Source organism: Lycium barbarum, chromosome 1 (assembly GCF_019175385.1).
Source record: "Lycium barbarum isolate Lr01 chromosome 1, ASM1917538v2, whole genome shotgun sequence".
NCBI lineage: Eukaryota > Viridiplantae > Streptophyta > Magnoliopsida > Solanales > Solanaceae > Lycium > Lycium barbarum.
The window spans coordinates 138,283,808-138,305,870 of NC_083337.1; the positions used below are offsets into that span (position 1 = coordinate 138,283,808).

The window sequence follows — 22,063 nt, forward strand, 5'->3', positions numbered from 1 at the left end:
AAAATCTAAACATCAAATGCCAGTATACATACATAACAACAGCTCACTATAGCAGCCATGAAGTTTTCGAACAAACGCTGCTATTATAGAGGGGTTTGACTGTAGTTTGAGTATTTGGCTTTTATAGATTCATTTATCTGGCACAACTTAATCTCAACAGACTTACCTTTGGTTGTCCAGACGTAAAATTTAAAATATTTGGTAAATATGAATCATCTTCTGACTAGTTTATATACAAAACTTAAATCAGATCATTTATGTCTGAAATGTTCCAAACTATAACTTTTTGCTTTGTACAAAGCTTATTCCAGAGATGCATCATTTTTTTATTTGTGACTCCTTAATATTGTGGGCTGAATATATTTCACGTTAACTTAAAATTCACAAGGAAGCATAGTTGAATGACCTATTAGATGGGCGTCTCTACAGGATATTTATATAAGTACACTCTCTTACCAATATTTGTTTTAAGGATCAAAGACCCTCCTAGAATCAATGTTACATTAATGATAGACATAAAGGGGAGCAGAAAATAAGCAGCAAGATTCCCATTTTTTCTGTTACCTTAAATTTTTTGCACCTAACTTAGAGATTCCCATTTGAATCATGGTGAAGAAGTAGCAAGAACAGTTTCAAGCATTCTACTAGGCTTATATTTGGCTTCAATATTCACTTATTCTGCTGCATTCTGCAGCTTCAAGTGAGCAAAAATGGAGAGTGGCAGGACATTTTAAAAGTGAGTAGCGCCCGATTGAGTAGTACAATTGATGTGTTCTCAAGGTCTTCACAAGAAGAAGATGATGAAGAAGCATTAAAATGGGCTGCTATAGAGAAACTTCCGACTTATCTTTCAATAAGGAGAGGCATATTAACTGAACAAGGACACTCTAGAGAAGTTGATATAACAGATCTTGGATTAGTGGAGAAGAGGAATCTCTTAGAGAGATTTGTCAAAATTGCAGAGGAAGACAATGGGAAGTTCTTGATGAAGCTCAAACAACGCATTGACAGGTAAAATGTTCTACCTATAATGTCATTTTCGACATTTCAAACTTAGCCTCTGTCATATCAAATGCTTAAATGTCCGCTCGCTTATGTACATGTCCTGAATTAATGGTCTTTTTCTTTAGGTAGTTTAGTTTCTAATATGGGATATTCTTACCTCAATGAATTCTTAATGGTCTTGTGCTTTTTGAATGATACAGAGTTGGTCTTGATCTTCCAAGAATCGAAGTACGCTTTGATCAATTGAGTGTAGATGCAGAAACTTATGTTGGCAATAGATCTGTACCTACAATATTCAACTTCACAGTTAACATCTTAGAGTTAATTGGCCTATTTTTCCAGGATAAATGGTACTGTTAATGATATATGTCAATAGTTCATGCAAAGTGCTAATCATGCTGTTACTTTGTAAAGGGTTTCTTGAATTCTCTTCATATTCTTCCAAATAGAAAGAGACAATTGCCAATTCTTCATGAGGTCAGCGGAATTGTCAAGCCAGGAAGGTGAGACAATTTTGTTAAAAAGTTTCATTCTCAAAACAATTTTGACTATCCTTGTCGTTCATACTTTTCGTTATGATTATGCAGAATGATACTGCTTTTAGGCCCTCCATGTTCTGTTAAAACAACATTGCGGTTAACTTTGGCTGGGAAACTAGACAGAGATCTCAAAGTAAGAAACATAACTCACATGTAGACTTCAACATTTTTCGCGCAGCCTTGAATATCATTCTATTATTTAATGCATTTTTGTTGAGGCTTCAGGTGTCTGGGAGATTGACATGCAATGGTCATGGGATGGATGAATTTGTACCACAAAGGGCATCTGCTTATATAAGTCAGAATGATCTTCATATCGGAGAACTAACAGTCAGGTAAACACTAGCCTTTTCTGCGAGATATCAAGGAGTTGGAGCCAGATATGGTCAAAGATATTTTCTTATCCTATGTGCTCTGATAATTAGGCAAGTTGCATCTCCAGAATTGGTCTGCTGTTCATTTTCCTTTTCTCTAATTTTCTTGCAAAACTATGCAGAAATGTTAGCTGAGCTGTCTAGGAGAGAAAAGGAAGCTAGCATTAAGCCTGATCCTGATGTTGATATCTTTATGAAGGTGAATAGATTTCGACAGAACATTCGGTTCACACTTCTCGTCTCTTTCTCTTTGTCAATTTTGAGAGAAATGACACAATGTTATTGGTTTATTTGTCCAATCCAACAGGCAGCTTCAATAGAAGGGCAGGATGCTAGTGTTGTAACAGACTATACTCTCAAGGTAAGATGGCATTTCCTGAGTTACAAATTCAATGAAGATATCTTTCCTGAAATATACTGTTCTATTCTCCAAATTTCCCAGATATCGGGACTTGACATCTCCGCGGATACCCTCGTTGGAGATGAATTGTTTCGAGGCATTTCAGGTGGACAGAAAAAGCGAGTTACTGCAGTTTAGATCAAAACCAGATACTCTAGAACCTAGAGATAGTGATTTATGTGGTAAGAACCCTAAGCTTAAATAATTGAGGGAATAAATTTTTGTACTTAAGGTTATTAAAACTTGATGATAACATATAATACACAGATGCTCCAGTGCGGAGGTGTGAGAGGTTGGCTATGGACGGTTTCAGGAGAGGCAAAGGGAGGCCGAAGAAGTATTAGGGAGAGGTGATTAGACAGGATATGGCACAGTTTCAGCTCACCGAGGACATGACCTTAGATAAGAGGTTGTGGAGGACTCAGATTAGGATAGAAGGCTAGGTGGCTTATCCTTTCACCATAGTAGTTGTAGTTTTGCTCATTTGTTTATTGCCATTTGATTGCTGCTTATATTTGTTGGGCCGTTGTACTTTGGTTATCTGGTTATCTTATTTATCTATAGTAGTTAATGCTCCTTTCTTTCCGGACTGTTCTACCATGACTTTCTCGCTTTTGTTATTCCTTGTTTTCATATTGTTTTCGATATGCTTGGTCCTATCTGACTTTTTGTCTTGTTTTCTTCTCTTGTTTTCCTCTCTTGAGCCGAGGGTCTTTCGGATACAGCCGCCCTACCTTTCAAGGTGGGGGTTAGGTCTGCGTACACTCTACCCTCCCCAGACCCCACATGGTGGGATTATACTGGGCTTGTTGTTGCTGTTGATGATAACATATAATACAGGGGAGATGATGGTTGGACCAGATGTAGCACTTTTCATGGATGAGATTTCAACTGGCTTTAGACAGCTCAACAACATTTCAGATAGTGAATTCAATTAGGCAATCAATCCACATTCTTCAAGGAATTACTATGATCTCACTCCTACAGCCTGCACCAGAAACCTATGACTTATTCGATGACATAGTTCTTCTATCAGATGGACAAATTATTTACCAAGGTCCTCGTGAAAACGTGTTAGATTTCTTTGAATGCATGGGGTTCAAATGCCCCGAAAGGAAAGGAGTAGCTGATTTCTTACAAGAAGTAAGCCTCATTTCTAACTGATTTAGTTTAGTATTTCCAATCGCAGAACATTTCAGGTTTCTGACTAAGTCTTTTACTGTGTTAATAGCAGGTGACATCAAGGAAGGAGCAAGAGCAATACTGGGCTAGTCGAGATGAACCTTATAAGTTTGTTACTGTGAGGGATTTTTCTGAAAAATTCTAATCATTTCATATTGGGCAGAAGCTAGGGGATAAGCTTGGTGTCCCTTTGACAAATCCAAGAACCACCCTACTGCTCTAACCACAAAGAGTTATGGTGTAGCAAGAAGGAACTACTGAAAGCTTTCTCAGCTGGAGAATTCCTTCTTATGAAGAGGAATTCATTCATCTATATATTCAAAAGAGCACAAGTGAGTAGCATTCCAAAGAAATGATTTTTTTTTACCCCTTTTAAGTTGCTGAGTGCTATTCTAGAGGTAAACAAAGTGTTCTGTTCTACTTTCCAGCTTATCATAATGGCTTTCATAACAATGACAACTCCTACGAACGGAGATGCACAAGAGTACAACAAGGGATGGTGGTGCTTACTTGGGTGCACTGCTTTTTGGTATAATGATGATTATGTTCAGCAGATACTCAGAGCTTGCCCTAAGTATTGTGAAGCTTCCTATCTTCTACAAGCAACGCGATTTTCTCTTCTTTTCTGCTTGTGCATATGCTCTACCTACATGAATTCTTAAGATACCAATCACACTTGTGGAAGTATGCATTTGGGTGTATATGACTTATTATGTCATAGGATTTGATGCAGATGTTGGAAGGTAGAAAATCAGTCTTTTTTATTCATATCCGAGAATGTTTTCAGTTCAAAATCTGATGGAGATTGATTCACATTTTTCAGGTTCTTCAAACAGATATTTCTTTGTATGTGTTAACCAGATGGTCTCAGCACTATTTCACTTATTGGTAGCTCTTGGAAGAAATCTAATAGTTGCAAACACATTCGGATCATTTGCACTGCTTACTGTTATGGTGATGGATGGATTCATTCTATCTAGAGGTAAAATTGCAGGCTGTGTTGAGAAATATCCAACTTAAATGTTCACCCTGCCTGTTTGTGACTTGTATTAACCAGGATAATGCTAATTGTCTATCAGATGATGTGAAGAAATGGTGGATATGGGGCTACTGGTTTTTACCTATGATGTATGCACAGAATACCATTGCTGTTAACTAATTTCTTGGGAAGATTTGGGCACATGTAAGTAAGAGATTATGAACTATGAAAACAAAAAAGATGTCAAGGCTGCATTGTTGAAAGTTCACCTCTTTTTGTTTTGTAGGTTCCTCCAAACTCCACAGATACCTTAGGTTAAACATTCCTAAAATTGCTCAGACTCTATCCATCTGCAAGCTGGTATTGAATTGGAGTAGGAGCTCTTCTTAGATATGTTTTGCTCTTCAATTTCCTTTTCTCAGTTGCCCTAACTTATCTCAACCGTAATAATCTATCTTACTTCTTTTCTATACCATTTATAGAAGGACAACATGTAGACTAAGTGGGAGAGCCTTTTGTGCAGCATTTGGGAGACCTCAGCCAATTCTATCTGAAGAAACTGTGACAGAGAGGTTAGCCAGCACAAAGGGTGAGGTTATTGAACTATCAACAGGAGAAAGGATCTCTCTTGGCGGGCATAACTCCCGTTGTGCTTTAGTTTGCAAAAACACAGGAGGAGGAAATGAAGTTCTACAAAGTGAATCCTCCAGGTCTATATCCTCAAGAGTAGGCAGCATAAACGAGGCCGATGCAAAAAGGAAAAGAGGAATGATTCTTCCTTTTGAACCCCTTTGTATAGCTTTTGATCATATCAGATATGCAGTAGATGTACCAAAAGTAAGTTGCAGATTACTCCATGCAAAATTGCCATGAAATATATGTTTGAAAATAATTCTCAAGTGAATGCTGCAGATCATAAAATCTAAACTCTTTTGATCTTTAATTTTCTATGGTGCACAAAATAAAAAGTAATGTTGTGACTCCAGGAAATGAAAGCCCGAGTTATTACTGAGGATCGGCTTGAAATCTTGAAAGGCGTAAGTGGTGCTATTAGGCCTGGAGTTTTGACAGCTTTGGTGGGTGTTACTGGAGCTGGTAAAACCACCCTGATGGACGTCTTATCCGGAAAGAAAACCAGTGGATACATTGAATGAAGCATCACTATAGCAGGGTACCCCAAGAAGCAAGAAACATTTGCACGAATAGCAGGATACTGTGAGCAAAACTGACATTCATTCACCACATGTGACAGTATATGAATCCCTGCAATAGTCTGCTCGTCTTAGATTGCCTCATGAAGTTAACACTGCAACTAGAAAGGTACATTTAAGAATTAAGAAAAAATCACACAGGTGGTTATAGAAACTGGCTGCTAAACTAGATATTTATGCTGCAGACGTTTATTGAAGAGCTCACGGAACTTGCAGAGCTAACCTCATTAAGAGAATCAGTAGTTGGCTTGCCTGGAGTCAATGGTGTCTCAACTGAACAGCGAAAGAGACTTACAATTGCAGTTGAGCTTGTTGCTAATCCGTCCATTATATCATGGATGAACCAACCTCAGGACTAGATGCTACGGCAGCCGCAATAGTAATGAGGACAGTGAGAAATACAGTAGATACAGGTCGAACAGTGGTATGCACCATTCATCAGCCAAGCATCGACATATATTTCTAAAACGGGGAGGTGAACTTATATATGTCGATCGATTAGGACGCCATTCTTCTCCGCTTATTAAATATTTTGAGGTGAGAAAAATCTAGGTGGCATAATGTGCATCATAGTGCTGGCTAGGTACTTAACTAAGGGCTTTTTTGTTTTCTCACCTAAGGGAATTGATGGAGTCCCTAAAATAAAAGATGGTTACAATCCTGCAACATGGATGCTGGAAATCACTACTGCAGCACAAGAAGCACTTCTTGGAATTGACTTGGCAGAATTATACAAGAACTCAGAGTTGCATAAGTATGAATCTCTTGAAACTGAACAGAATTGGACATGTTTAATCATGATTATAAAGTAGATTTTATTACCAAATAATTCAGGAGAAACAAAGCATTAATCAAGGAACTAAGTGTGCCAGCTCCGGGTGCAAAAGATTTATACTTCCCTACAAAGTACTCTCAGTCTTTCTTCACACAATGCATGGCTTGCCTGTGGAAACAGCATTTGTCATACTGGAGAAATCCTCCATACACAGCAGTCAGGCTTCTGTTTACGATCTTCGTTGCTGTAATGTTTGGAACGATATCCTGGGATCTTAGCTCCAAGAGGTAAAGAGGAAAAAAGAGAAGACACACTACAAGAACTGTTCCTGATTTACAAGATATTTGTTTCTCTTAATTTCAGGTCTAATATTTTGCTTGAACGAAATTTCAGGGGAAGGCAACAAGATTTCTTCAATGCCGTAGGTTCTATGTATGCTGCTGTTATGTTTCTTGCTGTGCAAAATTCTTCAGTCAGTTCAGCGAATTATCTCCATAGAGAGGACAGTTTTCTAAAGGGAAAGAGCAGCTGGGATGTATTCAGCTCTACCTTATGCTTTTGGACAGGTACAAATTCGTATTTCTCTATGGATTGGCAAGTAAAGCTGACCTCGACTTGTTTGGGAATGAGGCACAGTAGTTGCATTTAAAAAGTTAATAGTAAAAGACATAGTTTCGACTTATCCAAATAGTAGTAGTTTCATACAAAATGAGATACCAAGAGTAGTATACATACTTGGGTGAAGTCCATCTCAAGATGATAAGAATATCACAATCACCAATGGCAGGAGGAAGAAAGGGGCCAACAGAGGCATCCCCTACAGTCTATTGCTCCATATACCTATACTGACCCCATTTGTCTTTGATTTCTTTCAGGATTTTGTTCTCTCTTGTACATGAGTTTCCTTTAATCTTCATAGATGTTGACTCCAGTAATTGTCGTCTTATATGAGCTTACCATTTTGTCACTGTCATGTGTCAAGCTGTCATGCCCTGCAGTGGCAGAAGTACCTTTTATTAAGGGGCGGATGCCTGACACAAACACATTTCCAAGACGAACCGTGAAAATAGACCGACACCGGGTGTTGATAGTTTTGCGTACACCACTGATATCCTAGTATCATCACCTCTATTAACCATCCTCATGGAATATTTTTGGTTATGCAGGTTATGATTGAGATCCCTTACCTATTCATCCAGACAATGATATATGGAGTCATAGTATATGCCATGATAGGATATGAGTGGACAGTCACCTAAGTTCTTTTAGTATCTCTTCTTCATGTACTTCACCTTGCTATATTTTACCTTTTTTGGAATGATGACAGTAGCTGCTACTCCTAATCACGGCCTTGCAACCATCAATACATCTGCATTCTATGGACACTGGAATCTTTTCTCAGGATTTATCATTCCAAATGCAGAAAGTTACCTTTTACTAGTTCATTGCTACAACAAACGTATATACATTATAGTAGTAATATTATTTATTATATTGTTTCTAAAACTTTCACGTTGAGTGATCTCATTTTTTCCATCGTGAATACACCACAAAAGAAAAAAAGAAACCTACAACTATTTTTGTTCTGGATAATTGCAGAGTATTCCAGTTTGGTGGAGATGGTACTATTACTTTTGTCCTGCAGCTTGGACATTATATGGACTAATGGCCTCACAGTTTGGAGACCTAAAGGACAAGCTTGACACGGGTGAAACAGTGGAACAATTTATAGGAAGGTTACTTTTACTTCAAATATGATTTTGTGGGATGTGTTGCCCTCATTCATGTAGGATTTTATGTTGTTTTTGGCTGCGTATTTGCATACTCAATCAAGGCATATTTTTTTTTATTTTTTTTTAAATTTCCAGGATTTGATGTCATGGTGATGTATATTATTCATGAAAACACAAAAGAAGTGGGGGACTAGACCTTACCCCAAATATACGTCACCGATTGAATAGCAATCACCCCAAAAAAAGAGAATGTTAAACCTAAGTTAGCTGTACATTCTCTACTACATACTATGCTTTAGACAAATTAGCTCACAAAAAATATAGCTTTGTCATATCTTATCCTCATGCTAGGCATTTGTCTCCTATCCAAGATATATGAACCAGTGGCCCCTCTTGGCATTTGCTGGACAGAATTTATAAGCAGTGGATCATCCAAAGTTGTAGCATTTAACTTGCAGAAAAGATAGATAGGTCCATATATAACATTAATATTCTGATAAGAAAGGGCTTTCCTGTACAGAGACTATATATATTAGAGTTATCATATAGTAGTAGTTTTCTTCTTTCTTTTCACCATCTTTTTCCCTGCTCAATTTTAGAATGGAAAACCTTATGTCACATGCATGTATGCTGTATACAAACATAAACATTTGCACATCTCTAGACATAGAATATGAAATTGAAAGCGCTGTCAAACATGTGGAGCACTACAGTAATAATAAGTTACCAGAAAAATCAGTAGAAATTTTGTTAGTTGATATTGAAAGTACAAGCTATACTTTTCGAAGCACATTCAACACTTGGCTATGGTTTTGGTGCCATTGGCATACAATAACTGTGTGAATCGTACATTGGTATAATATAAGATCACATATGCCCCAACCTAGAAACTAAGCTAACAGCTCAGTTGGAAAAGCTTCCCTTCTCACCTGACCTTCATTGCTATACTTAGGCAAAGCGACAAGCGACAGCTTAAAATGACAGTACCCCATATGCAATAAACATTCAGAAACTATATAAAACCACTCAAAAGGTGAACACATAAATTTCTTGCTCAAATTTAGATTATCTGTAGTCTAATGAGTCTCAGCTGTGGACTCACATACACAACAATATATTAGTTTCACAACTATCATGTAGCATTCAAAGTGCGACAATCACTCAGAGTCAAACATAGTGAATTTTAAAAGCTCAAGCATGAAGCATACAAACTCGCAAACAATGCGGATTGAGTTCACTTGAAATATATACATAGGATTATTCAAAAACCACAAAAAACATGTCATAAGGTACTGCCAGCAAGATGATAGAATTAAGATCTTCAATTCACTATCGCAGCATCCGACCGAAGACATATGAGTCCACTGGAGCATCTTCTGCAATCTGAAGTGATGAGACAGCCTGTGCTGCAAGAAGACCAGCCGAAATTCTTTGAACCTCCCAATTCCCCTCATCAAACCATTGATGGTGAGCATTTCCTACCCAAGGTACAGAAGACACCATCCACGCGGTATTTTCCTGCTCATTCCACATGCATCCATCCCCGTTGGGACCAGACACCCATTGTGTTTCCTCAACTGAATATATTGAGAGGTCTTGATGAGGAAGCATTGCTCTTTCTCCACCCATAAAAAAGTCAAAATTTCTATCAAGATCCCATGGGTTTGATTCTTTATCCTTCTTAAGCAAAAGCTCACATGAATCATCAGATTCTTCACCTACTAGGACATGCAGAGCAACTGCCTCAGCGATCGCCGCACCCTCTTCATCCAGCTTTTGCTGTTCTTCTTTCTTTTTCTGTTTCTTCTTTTCCAATTCAGAGCGAATGGCAGCTGAAGTAGCCAAGGCTTTCTCTAAGCGCCTCTTTTTTTTCTCAGCCTGTTTAATTCGATCCAACTCATCCTTTACTTGCTTCTTTTTCCCTTTTCTAACAGCAGGCGCAACTTTAGCACATTCCATATTATCGACAAATTTTCAGATCTATTGCCCCAAGACCTTCTTGAATTTCCTTTTGTTACAAGTTTCTTTAAGAGGTATACATTATCTCTACAACTATTTATCTCACTTTCCTTTTATATCCTGTTATTAATACTATAACAAAAACTAATGATTCCAAATATTAGAAGTATTATGAAACCAATACACTAAACTACAACTACACCCACTCAGGTATGTAGGAATACCTCATTGTGCGCACAATACAATCCCAAACAGAAACAACAGGCGAATGAAGAAGAGAAGACTGGTAAAAACTCATAATCCTGTCTCTCACCATTCTTCCCAGTTTCCCAACACCCTTGCATTTATCCATCTCCCAGAAAATATCGCGACTCAAATTTTATAAAGTATATGTTCAACTCTTCTTCAAACGACTCCCATGGCCTTCCCTCCTACAAGCAGAAAAAGCAACTTAGTATATGCATAAACAATATTTTCAAAACATAATTAAGAAAGTTTATACCATATCATGTGTCTCACAAACAAACAAACAAAAAACCACACGGGTGAAATAGCATCACGACTCATAAACCTCCATAAGAAAGATGCTTTACAACAGAATTTGGTTATCAGGAGAACTCTTAACAATAGAGAGAAAGATAGGACATGAACAGCTTGATAGCATCATTAACAAATGACTGTTTCTTGGGTGGAACAAATGCAGTTGGTCAACCAAAGCCATCCATTTGAGTATGTTTCAAAATCGACGGCTGGGATACGTTCCACCCAAGATATGTAGCTTAACAAAGCATTGAAGTCCTCACACATCCATAGAGATCTGTGTAAACAGCACACAAAATATCCTTAATTCCCCAACTAATTCACTTAAATCATTTGCAGGGGCTAAATCCTCCATAATTCCGCAATCTGATGTTATGAAACACCAGGAACTTTTCAGAGCTCCCTAACTATCTCGAAATCTCATCGTGCATTAGAATTTAAACCTTTCAATGAAAAATAAAGGAAACCCCACACCTACTTTTAACTTAGTTGTTCATAAAACAACAATTTTATTCACTCTAAGCGTACAAGTTCAAAAGAAAGAAAAAACAGAAACACAGAAGCGAGGAAGGCAATTTGGAAAGGAAAAAAAAACCGAATTTTTCCTCTTTCCTTTATAAGCAAAAAAGCACAAATTTTTCATACAACATTAAGTTAGCCATCTGTAGCTGAATTAGTACACTTCTTTCCAAAATAATTTTCCAGGCATGATGAAATTATTAAAAACCTCTAATTGTTCCACATACTTTCCTAAAAGAAATGGAGGCTGAGACTGAGAAAATAACTTGACAAAACCCTATTTTTTCATTAAAAACAATTTAGCAGTCACAGTTGGAATTAGCACACTGTTTCCCCAAACAAGAACACCAATTTCACAAATTGACGAAACCCCAATTTCACAAAATTGAAATCATCTTAACATACCTACTGAAAATCCACAGAAATCATCAATAATCAGTTATAAAACATAAATCATAAAGAAAAAACCCCAATTCAATTTAGTTCATATCCAAATTGAAAACCTAATTCTGATAATCTGACCCGACCCACATAAAAAAAATCTCAACTTTCAACAAAATCAACCACTTTCACACGTTATTCTGATCAGATCAAGAATACCCACAAGCCAAAAATTCACATAAATTACAAAACTTACAGATCTTAATTAAACATAAATCAAAGACTGTATAAAAAAATTTATTAATAAAAAAAAAAAAAAAAAGTAAAAGCATACCTGTCGGAGATAGCCACCTACCAAGAGCGTAGGTATAACAGAAATAAAGAGATGATAATATTTGCAGATTTATATAATTGAAGGGTATATGGATCTAATGATAAGGCACTCAAAATTCAACAAAAACGGGGGAGAGAACAAAGAAAAAGGGTCTATAAGAGGGAAAGATAAAGAAATGAAAGTGAAATTTTAGGAAAATTGGTCACATGAAATTGCTAATAGATGGAAGGGTATTATCGTAAATATAAAATGATATGTGGACACGTGGCAGATAGAGTATAGTGATTCTAGAATTTCTGACCTTTCTAGTGATGAATGGACACATGGGAACAGCCTGTGGATATGATGGCAAGTTGAGCCGTTGCATTTTGCTGAGATTTAAGTTTATGTATGGGGCCCTATTAGAGGAAAATTATGTTTTCTTTGTTTCTTCTTAGTACTATGTAATTGGTGTTCGATTTGGATTTGAAAACTTGCATCTATAATTCATTGGTAGTGTTTAAAGCAAAATTGACAAGCCCTATGTAAAGAAAAAAATCGTCATAAAATATCTTCCTACGTTAATGCCTCTGTTCGATAGTTTGTTACTCTCTCCGTCCTAATTTATGTGATATAGTTTGATTGGATATGAAATTTAAAAAAAAAAAATTGAATCTTGTGATCTAAAACAAGTCAAAGATATTTGTGTGGTTATAGATCATCTCATTAAGCGTAAAAAGTAAAGTTTAAAGTTAAACCGTTTCCAAATAAGAAAATGTATCATTCTTTTTGTGACGGATTAAAGAGAAAAGCGCATCACATAAATTGGGACAGAGAGAGTATATAATAGGGAAACTGTCCTTAAGGATATTTCACCCTGTGTGAAAGCTCTTCTAATACAAAATTAAGAATCAGAATCTAATAAAGATTAACCAAAAGAAAAATCCAGCACTATAAAAGAAATGAGAAGAGAAAAGTTTTTTTCTTTGTCTTACTCATCACTATCACTTTATCACCACATAAGAAAATATGTATATATAAGAAGAAGAAGAAGAAGAAGAACCAAAATAGCTGAAAACTGACCGTTATTGCTGATTGAAAACGTCCAATTATTAGACTATAATAAAAAGTTCATTCAAGGCAATTTAAGTCATATGTTATATTTTGCAAAACTTGAATTCAAAGACCAAGTCAAATTGTCTGTTAAGCATTAAAATTTAAAGCTCATATAATATTATACAATAATTAGCCCATTAAAGAGTCATTAATATAGTATTAAAATAATAAATAAAAATATTTCTTTGTATTAAAGCCAATAAAATCCTTAGAAATAATTATTTTATTTTTGAGATATTAAATAGAAAACGATATTTTTCTAACAATCCCCAAAAATAATAAAATAAGTAAAATAAGCCGTTTTGTTGGGTTTACATATATGAGTACAATGCGTCGAATCTGGTGTCGCGTAGATTATGAACCGGACCTAGATAAAATAAGATTAAGCTTATAAAATAATTGGTGAACTTTAAAACTTCCATGAACCAAGAACTCTTTTATAAGCATAGAATCTTATTCTATCACATTATACTCGCACAATCTTTGTCGTTATCGCAGTTTTGCGCTAAGAGGTCATGCACGTGTCTTGGTATTCATGAGTGCTCTAGATATTCGTCACAATTTCATAGAAGCAGCACCACTCCACACTCATATAGGTCCACACATCAAGTGTACTCTGCAGAGCAATATACCACCTATAAAGGATATGGTAATGGATTAAGAGTTTATAACTCAACCTCACTTTGTCTTGCTGCACTACATTCACACACCATTGGAAGGAACATAATTTAATAATGCACTTTGATCAACTAATGACTTGTTATTACCCATATGAACCTAATTCATGGAATCTCCAATCAGAGAAGTTGAGTTACCATCATTGTTGATCTTCTCAATTGACAAAAGTCTCACTCCCTTCGATGTTTCTTTTAATCCCGTGAATCGGCCAAATTCACCTCAGACTTCACATAATTTATAGTTTCATCTTTTAGCAGCTGCTTTATCACATTATGTCGACACGTGTCGACACAAATAATATTGACTTTGTTTCAATTTAATACATGCTAAGTAGTTTCTTAACCACTCGGCTTCATAACCAACCAACTCCAAAGCCTCAATTCAAATATCATTATCTATATAGTAATTAAGCTTTGTTTGGTTATTTCACCTCCACGAAAGGTGAACACACATAGTTTCTAGTGAATTTTGTCTCATCTGAATCAAAGATCCATATCATCATTGTATCTCTGTAATACAACGGAAAATCCATTTAATACCATGATTCATGGTATCTCTCAAATATTATTTTTCCAAAAATAGAATTGATCTCATCATCAATGGCTTCTTTCCAAAAGATTGTTTTCAAAAATCCTTTGAATAATAATATCAAATAAAATATTATCTTTTAAAAAATTCTCTCAACATAATTCTAGTATGACACATAACCCCCACATTTTCAAAATTTTAAGATAAGGGAATAATATTTTCATAACTCATAAGACATCGTAACCCCCACATTTTCAAATATTTTAAGATAAGGGATAATACTTTCATAATAATAAGGAGTATTACTATTTTTTCATAAGACATTCATCATATAAATAACAAGTTAATAATATAATTTCACTCAAGTAATTATTTAAAATTTACTCACACTACGTCATCAACAATAAACATTATAAGAAATCAATGTGAAAAAAAAAAATAGGTGTCGATACTAATATCTCCGTCATTTATTTAAAAAAATAGTAAGCACAAATAAACTATGGTTACAATATTCATTGCTCACAAAAATATTATTTTGATTAACACAACCTTATTATACTCAAATAACCTTCACTCTCTCTCTCTCTCTTTCTCTCTCTCTCTCTCTCTGTCTCTCTCTCTCTCTCTCTCTCTCTCTCTCTCTCTATATATATATATATATATATATATATATATATATATAAAGAACTTTTCCTTTTTCAAAAAGTACTACTCAAGTTCTTGAATTACCAAGATAAATACATTACTCTTCTTCTTCAACTTGGGTTTAAACCACAAAATTATTTATTAGCACAAAGATGCTTAGTAGCACCAAACTCGTCTAACACCCAATCTCTCATATTTAGTCATAAGAATCACTTGAGAAATGACCACAATAGTTACATTACATCATCCGCTTCGTCAAATATATTTTTGCTTAGCGGGATTATCATCATCCGAATCTTCTTCTACATTAAGGGACACGATGACTTATTTTGCCATACACCAAAACAATATTATTTCTACGAAAGGCCATCTGTTACATGCCATATTTGTATAAGAGGGCATAGTAGTCAACTGACAGTGGTATAGGAGGGTATAATTGTCACGACCCAACCCCGTAGGCCGTGATTAGTGCCCGAATTGGACACTCATATTGCCTGTCAACTGTAATCATTTATAACTAGCATGTCATGAACTTATTTGTATAAAAAGGTAGAGTGTCATTTTAAAACTGTCACGATTCTGTATGTCATAAGCACCTATCTCCTGAGGAGTTACCATTTTCAACAACAACATATATTTATATATACGCAAGCCGACAAGGCTGCCATTACACGCAACATTCCAAACATACATACATATGCAAGCCGACAAGGCTGCCATCACGAATGGGTACGCCCCAAACATAAGTCATGTTCACACAACACAACAACAACTATACACAGACCCACACAGATGTCCACAGACCTCTAAGAGTAACGACAATATCATATGACGGGACAGGGCCCCGCCGTACCCCGAGTAAACACTTATATATACCATAAAAGGAAGTTATACCACAGGCTAGGCTCCGGAACAAAGGAGCAGTCCAAAATAGCTGAATAGGTACCCTAAGCTGACGGATCTCCAAAACGAGTGTTTGTACCTGCGGGCATGAACGCAGCCCCCCGAAGAAAGGGGGTCAGTACGGAATATGTACTGAGCATGTAAAACATGAAATGTAGTAATAGACTCATAAGGAGACAAAGTATGTAGGACCCAATGCAACAATCAGAAATTCATAAAACTTGCCTTGGACATATTTCATCTGTATCATTCTCATATCAATATCGTTATAGAGTTTTGTAATCAAAGCTGCATAATCATTCTGTATATAACATATATATAACGTGTCCCGGCCCTTTAATGAGGGACTCGGTAATTAAAATCATAGCATCATAAACATAAACATAGACGTGTCCCGGCCCTTTAATAAGGGACTCGGTAATAGGGAATATGCCCTCCTGGCCACCATCTCCATATCATCATGTCATCATATCATCACATCATCATATCATCATATCATCATATATATATATATATATATATATATATATATATATATATAACGTGTCCCGGCCCTCTAGTGAGGGACTCGGTGATTAATATAGTAAATATGCGCACGAGAACGTGTCCTGGCCCGGGACTCAGTGAAGGATATAGCGGTAAGCACGAGCAGAATAATAAGCAACCACATATATGCAATTCATCTTTTGAGACTCAATAGATAAGCAACTAACCAGCTCTAAAGTATTGGGATAATAATCATATTCAATTCTTTTCAACTCTCATTATAAGTTATAGCAAGGAACGTTTCAGCTTTCATGTACATGTATCAATTTGACATGGTGTATTTTTTGAAAGTCAAGCATGCTTCTGTTCATGCCATTCTTTTAAGAGTAAGAACTTCTATACATCATTCATTAGTCAATCATGTAGTAGACTCGTGACAATAGCATTAAGGAAATATAGAATCATAAGTCATGCATGGAACTAGAGAATAGAATTTACCCCAAAGTTCATATCATTTCATACTTACGTCTAGGACATGCCAAAAGAAAGAAAGAATAGGCTTTACATACCTTTAGCGTTTAGTCGTATTATACTTGTACTTGCTGCCCAATAACACTTATCCTATATCAAGATATCGAGAGCTACAATTAGTCTACAAAGGAATTTAATACGTATTTTGACGCTCACAATCCCTTTCTAACGTTTAAACGACGTTTCGTTCGCATTCAAACCAACTACATACAACCAATCCAACATCAATAATCATATGTTCAATACCAATCCGGACAGCCCACATAACATTCCAAATACAACATTCCATAACGATTCACATACGACTACTACATTCTCAAGTTACTCCTAATAATCCGTAGCCTTAACGTTTTCGTGTAACAACTTTACAACAACCCAAACAACGTAAATACAATATATATTCTTAACTATCATTAGTCTTTCCAATTTAAAGAAGACAACATTTTCAAAACAGTTCCTAACCACAACACGCCCAAAACAGTCCCTAACCAATCAACACGCCCAAAACAGTCCCTAACCAACAACATAAAGGTGCCCGGAATTCTTGCAAACGTTTACGAACATACCAAGCAAACCACATATGATTCTTACACATTATTTCATGTCTTCATTTCATATAATTTCAGTAAAATACGACCAGCAGTCACACGATAAATATATCACCAAATTCGTACGCAAATAGCTACATTGTCGACACTAAAACCTTACAACGACAACAACATGTTTAATGACATTACTTTCATGATTCTTGGAACTGTTTTAGCATCATTTCCATTCTTATAATATCCCACAAATCATTCCAATTTCGACCTGAATCATTGCACTTCACTTTCACTAAACGTTCACAACAAGAATCAACACTCAACACATACAAATTCACCTCTAGCACTAAAACAGTCCACTGTTTTGGACTGCTTGTATGCTTCAACATAATTCACTTCTTTAACACCTTAATTCACATATTCAACATGTATACAATACACCACAATGTCCATAACAACAACAATCAAAATGTGACACAAAACAGTCCATAATCTCCCCTAAAACAGTTCCTTTACACGGCTTCAACACTATTCCAACAACTTCATGATTTTCATCCTTTTATCCAAACTACAACACATTCAATCCATTTCCAATACATGTACAAGAAGATTAAACATGATTTCATTAGAGTCTTCAACACACGGCTCATTTTAATTTTTAGAAAAACAGTCCAATATCCAACATGCCACATCACAAACAAACTTCTACAATCTTTGTTCATTTACCTATGTTGATACATATTCAATTCATCAACAATACAAGCAAAATGAAATCAACCATGACTTCACCAATACTCATGGCTAACTCTCTACTTCAACTACAACAACAATCCAACAACAACATGCATGAACTATACATTCAAATCGTCATGAAACACAAGAACAATAAGCATTCTTACCTTACAATCTTGTTCTTCACTTTGGCCGAATCTTCAACACTATTGAGGTGCTACACTTCTTTGTTTCGTTTCAACAACTACTACATATTCTTGTACACTAAATGAGGAGTTGATTTGAGGAAGAAAACTGATTTTTTTTGGGAGCAAATTTGGACCTCACTCTCGGCTAGCTCTAGGTCAAGAGTTTCTCTTTCTCTCTCTATGTGTTCTTAACTTGTAAGTGTTGAAATGATGTAGTGAGTTGTGGAGTGAATCAGATTTTTCACTATGTGTATTCCCTACAAGACTTGGACATGTGTACCACACTAATCTTGGGTCAATAACCTTTGACCATGGCACTAATCTACACGGCTACACATGGAAAAAAATATGGGCAGATTGTTTTTGTTCCCAATCCCACTTATGGTTAGTTTAATCCCAATTTTCCATTAATATATCAATGCCAAACGAAATTGTAGTTAAATTATGACTTGAAACGAAACCGGAAGTTAAAATCTCTACTTCGTATCTTAAAATAGTCTTGTCTTTAACTTGTCACGTTTAGTTTAAAACGTCCCAATGTATGAAAATATGGGATATAACAATAATAGTCAATTTACAGCTAAGTGACAGCTGGAGGTAGTTAGTAGAAGTAACCGACTTGTTAGAGGTTGTTAACAATAGTAGTCGGTTAAGTAATTCTGTACATATACAAAGATACAAGTCATTGTAAGGATTACCTTGATTAGTGATAATAAACTCTATCTCTCTTTGTCTTCTCTATTGGTATCTCTCTTTCTGTTGCACTGTTCAGAGATCATTCTTCTCCATTGATCTCTTAGGTCTACAGAATTGTGTTAAGCTCAATTAACACATTCCATTTGGTATCAGAGCGGTACGACTGCGGAATCATGACGGTAACTCAAGAATTGAGACGGGATGTCGATGAATTGCGAGGACAAATGCAAACTATGGGTACAACGATGGAGGAAATCCGTCAATTGATTGTACAGATGGGTCAAAATCGAGCTCCAGCAGGAGAGGAGATCCATGAAAATGGTGATATGCACGTCAATGGTGGAGGAAATCAGAATGGAAGAGGAAATCGCGGTGGAAACCCCAATTTCGTAAACACTCGTTATTCACGGGTAGAATTTCCCAGATTCAATGGTGACGATATGAGAGGTTGGATCTGTCGATGCGAGCAATTCTTCGAGGTTGATGAAACACCAGAAGAATTGAAGTTAGCCGCAATTAATATGGAGGGAAGGGCTCTTCAATGGCATCAAGCGTTGGTGAAATCTCGATTGGGTCGAGACCTTCCAAATTTGGGAGGTTATGTGTGTGCTTTGAATCTCACGTTTAGCCATACTATGAGCGATGATCCAATGGCAGAGTTGATCGGATTGAGGCAAAATGGGAGTGTCCAAGAATTTTTGGACAAATTTGATAAACTGTTGAACCATGTGGAATTGACAGAGGAGTATTCAATCAGTTGTTTCTTGAATGGACTGAAACCAGAGATTGAAGTTAATATTAGGATGTTATCACCAAGAACCTTGATGAAAGCATATAACCTATCCAAATTGACTGAACAATTACTAAAGTTGCAGAACCAGTCATTTATCAGAACTTCTAAGGCATTGTTACCCACCCCAGGTACTTCTTGGAACTCTAATTACAAGAATCAGTATCACGGTGATAGTAGTAAAGGCTTTAGCAATAATAGAGCTTCGAATTACAGTACTTTTAATGGTAGAAATGCACCCCCCAAGAGACTCTCAAGTAGTGAGATGGATGAGAAGAGGGCTAAGGGGTTATGCTTTTGGTGTGATGAGAAATTTACTCCAAACCATGTATGTAAGAAGAGGAAACAGCTGTTGATTCTTGAGGTCGAGGAAGACATAAAAGAACCACCTGAACCAATCTATGACCTAGATGAGTTAGCCCTAATGGAAGAGAGTGCACAAGAGTTTGAATTGTGCCCCCAAATGTCTGCTCATGCACTAGAAGGAACAGTAGATTTCACAACTATGAGAGTGAAAGGGTCGGTGAAGAGTAAGATGGTTCATGTACTGGTGGATTCGGGTGCCACACACAACTTCATGGATGTCAATATTGCTAGGAGATTGGGTATGAAGATTGAGACTATTCCTGCTTTCTCGGTAGCTATAGCTAATGGGAACAAAGTGTATAGCAAATTCATGAGTAGGAAGGTCGAATGGAAGATGCAAGGTGTAGATTTCATGGCTGATATGTTGGTGATTCCACTAGGAGGGGCCGATGTTGTTCTTGGTATTCAATGGCTTATTACCTTGGGGGACATTAAATGGAATTTTAGAGACCTGAAGATGGAATTCATGATTCATGGAAGGAAGGTTTCACTTAGGGGAAGCAAACCTAACCCCCCTAAACTGGTTGACAATATCCAAATGCACAAGTTGTTGAGTAAGCCAGCTCAGCTGAACATGATGACAGTAGCATTTGTGCAGTCCCAAGAGCAGTGCTTAACAACTCTCAATAGTCAACAGGTAGAGATAGCCCCGGATTTGCAGAAACTCTTAGATCAATTCTCCTCATTGTTTGAGGTGCCCAAAGAGTTGCCTCCTAGAAGAGCTCATGATCACAAGATCATACTGAAAGATGGAGTCTCACCTGTGAATGTGAGACCCTACAGATATGCAGCCAGCCAAAAAGATGAAATTGAAAAGATGATTGCAGAAATGTTGGAGTCTGGTGTCATCAGACCAAGTGTAAGTCCCTATTCTTCCCCTATAGTCATGGTTAAAAAGAAAGATGGGTCTTGGAGATTATGTATTGACTAGAGACAACTAAACAATAACACTGTTAAAGACAAATTCCCTATCCCTGTCATAGAGGAACTTCTAGATGAATTGGGAGGGTCCAAATTCTTCTCTAAATTGGACCTTAGAGCTGGATGCCACCAAATTAGGATGGCAGAATCGGACATTGAAAAGACAGCATTTAGATCACACAATGGGCATTATGAATTTGTTGTTATGCCATTTGGTTTAACAAATGCACCATCCACTTTTCAGAGTTTGATGAACACCATTTTTCAACCTTACCTAAGGAAGTTCATTCTTGTATTTTTTGATGATATATTAGTCTACAGTCCCTCTTGGTCTTCCCATTTATTGCACTTAGAGCAGGCTTTCAAAGTGCTGGAACATCACACTCTATTTGTCAAACTTAGCAAATGTTCTTTTGGCAAGATGGAAGTAGATTATCTTGGTCACATTATCACTCAGGAGGGTGTAGCAGCTGACCCTCATAAGGTCAAAGTAATGAAGGAATGGCCTACCCCTACGACTATTAAAGAACCTAGAGGGTTCTTAGGTCTTACTGGCTATTACAGAAGGTTTGTGAGGGGGTATGGTGTGATTGCTAAACCCCTTACTGATCTCTTGAAAAGGGACAAGTTTGAATGGTCTGGTGCAGCTACTGAGGCAGTAGAGAAATTGAAGATAGCAATGAGTACATCTCCTGTACTGGTACTTCCTGATTTTTCCCTAGATTTTGTTATTGAAACCGATGCATGCGGGTATGGCATTGGGGCTGTCTTAATGCAAAATGATCATCCTCTAGCATACATGAGTAAAGACCTGAGTGTGAAACATTAACAACTATCTGTGTATGAGAAGGAAATGAAGGCAATTGTTGCTGCAATAGACAAGTGGAGGCCTTACTTAATTGGGAGGCATTTCTTTATTATGATAGATCACCAAAGTCTTAAGTACTTATTGGAGCAGAGAATTTCCACACCCAGCCAACAGAAATGGCTTGCCAAGTTGATGGGGTATGACTACACGATCTTATACAAGA

The 22,063-nt window shown here is 36.6% G+C and overlaps 2 protein-coding genes and 1 pseudogene across 2 annotated transcripts; 2 read left to right on the forward strand and 1 right to left on the reverse strand.

Moving 5' to 3' along the window:
• Positions 1-613: 613 nt before the first annotated feature.
• Positions 614-8,756, forward strand: LOC132639402 (pleiotropic drug resistance protein 1-like; annotated as a pseudogene).
• A 603-nt stretch (positions 8,757-9,359) lies between these two features.
• Positions 9,360-12,121, reverse strand: LOC132639398 (uncharacterized). The gene is made up of 2 exons (XM_060355847.1): positions 11,932-12,121; positions 9,360-10,588 (listed from the first exon to the last, which is right to left on the reverse strand). The coding sequence occupies exon 2, from the start codon at positions 10,155-10,157 to the stop codon at positions 9,528-9,530; it is 630 nt and encodes a 209-aa protein (XP_060211830.1). The 5' UTR covers positions 10,158-10,588; positions 11,932-12,121; the 3' UTR covers positions 9,360-9,527.
• A 7,007-nt stretch (positions 12,122-19,128) lies between these two features.
• On the forward strand, positions 19,129-21,861 carry LOC132614925 (uncharacterized). Its single transcript, XM_060329479.1, has 2 exons — positions 19,129-20,970; positions 21,043-21,861. Exons 1-2 carry the CDS (start codon positions 19,129-19,131, stop codon positions 21,859-21,861), a joined length of 2,661 nt encoding a protein of 886 aa, XP_060185462.1.
• Positions 21,862-22,063: the final 202 nt, after the last annotated feature.

Coding starts and splice junctions, on each gene's coding strand:
- LOC132639398 (XM_060355847.1), bottom strand. CDS start 10,157: ATGGAATGTGCTAAAGTTGCGCCTGCTGTTAGAAAAGGGAAAAAGAAG.
- LOC132614925 (XM_060329479.1), top strand. CDS start 19,129: ATGACGGTAACTCAAGAATTGAGACGGGATGTCGATGAATTGCGAGGA. Junction 20,971..21,042: donor CTGGTGTCATCAGACCAAGT/GTAAGTCCCTAT, acceptor TGTATTGACTAG/AGACAACTAAACAATAACAC.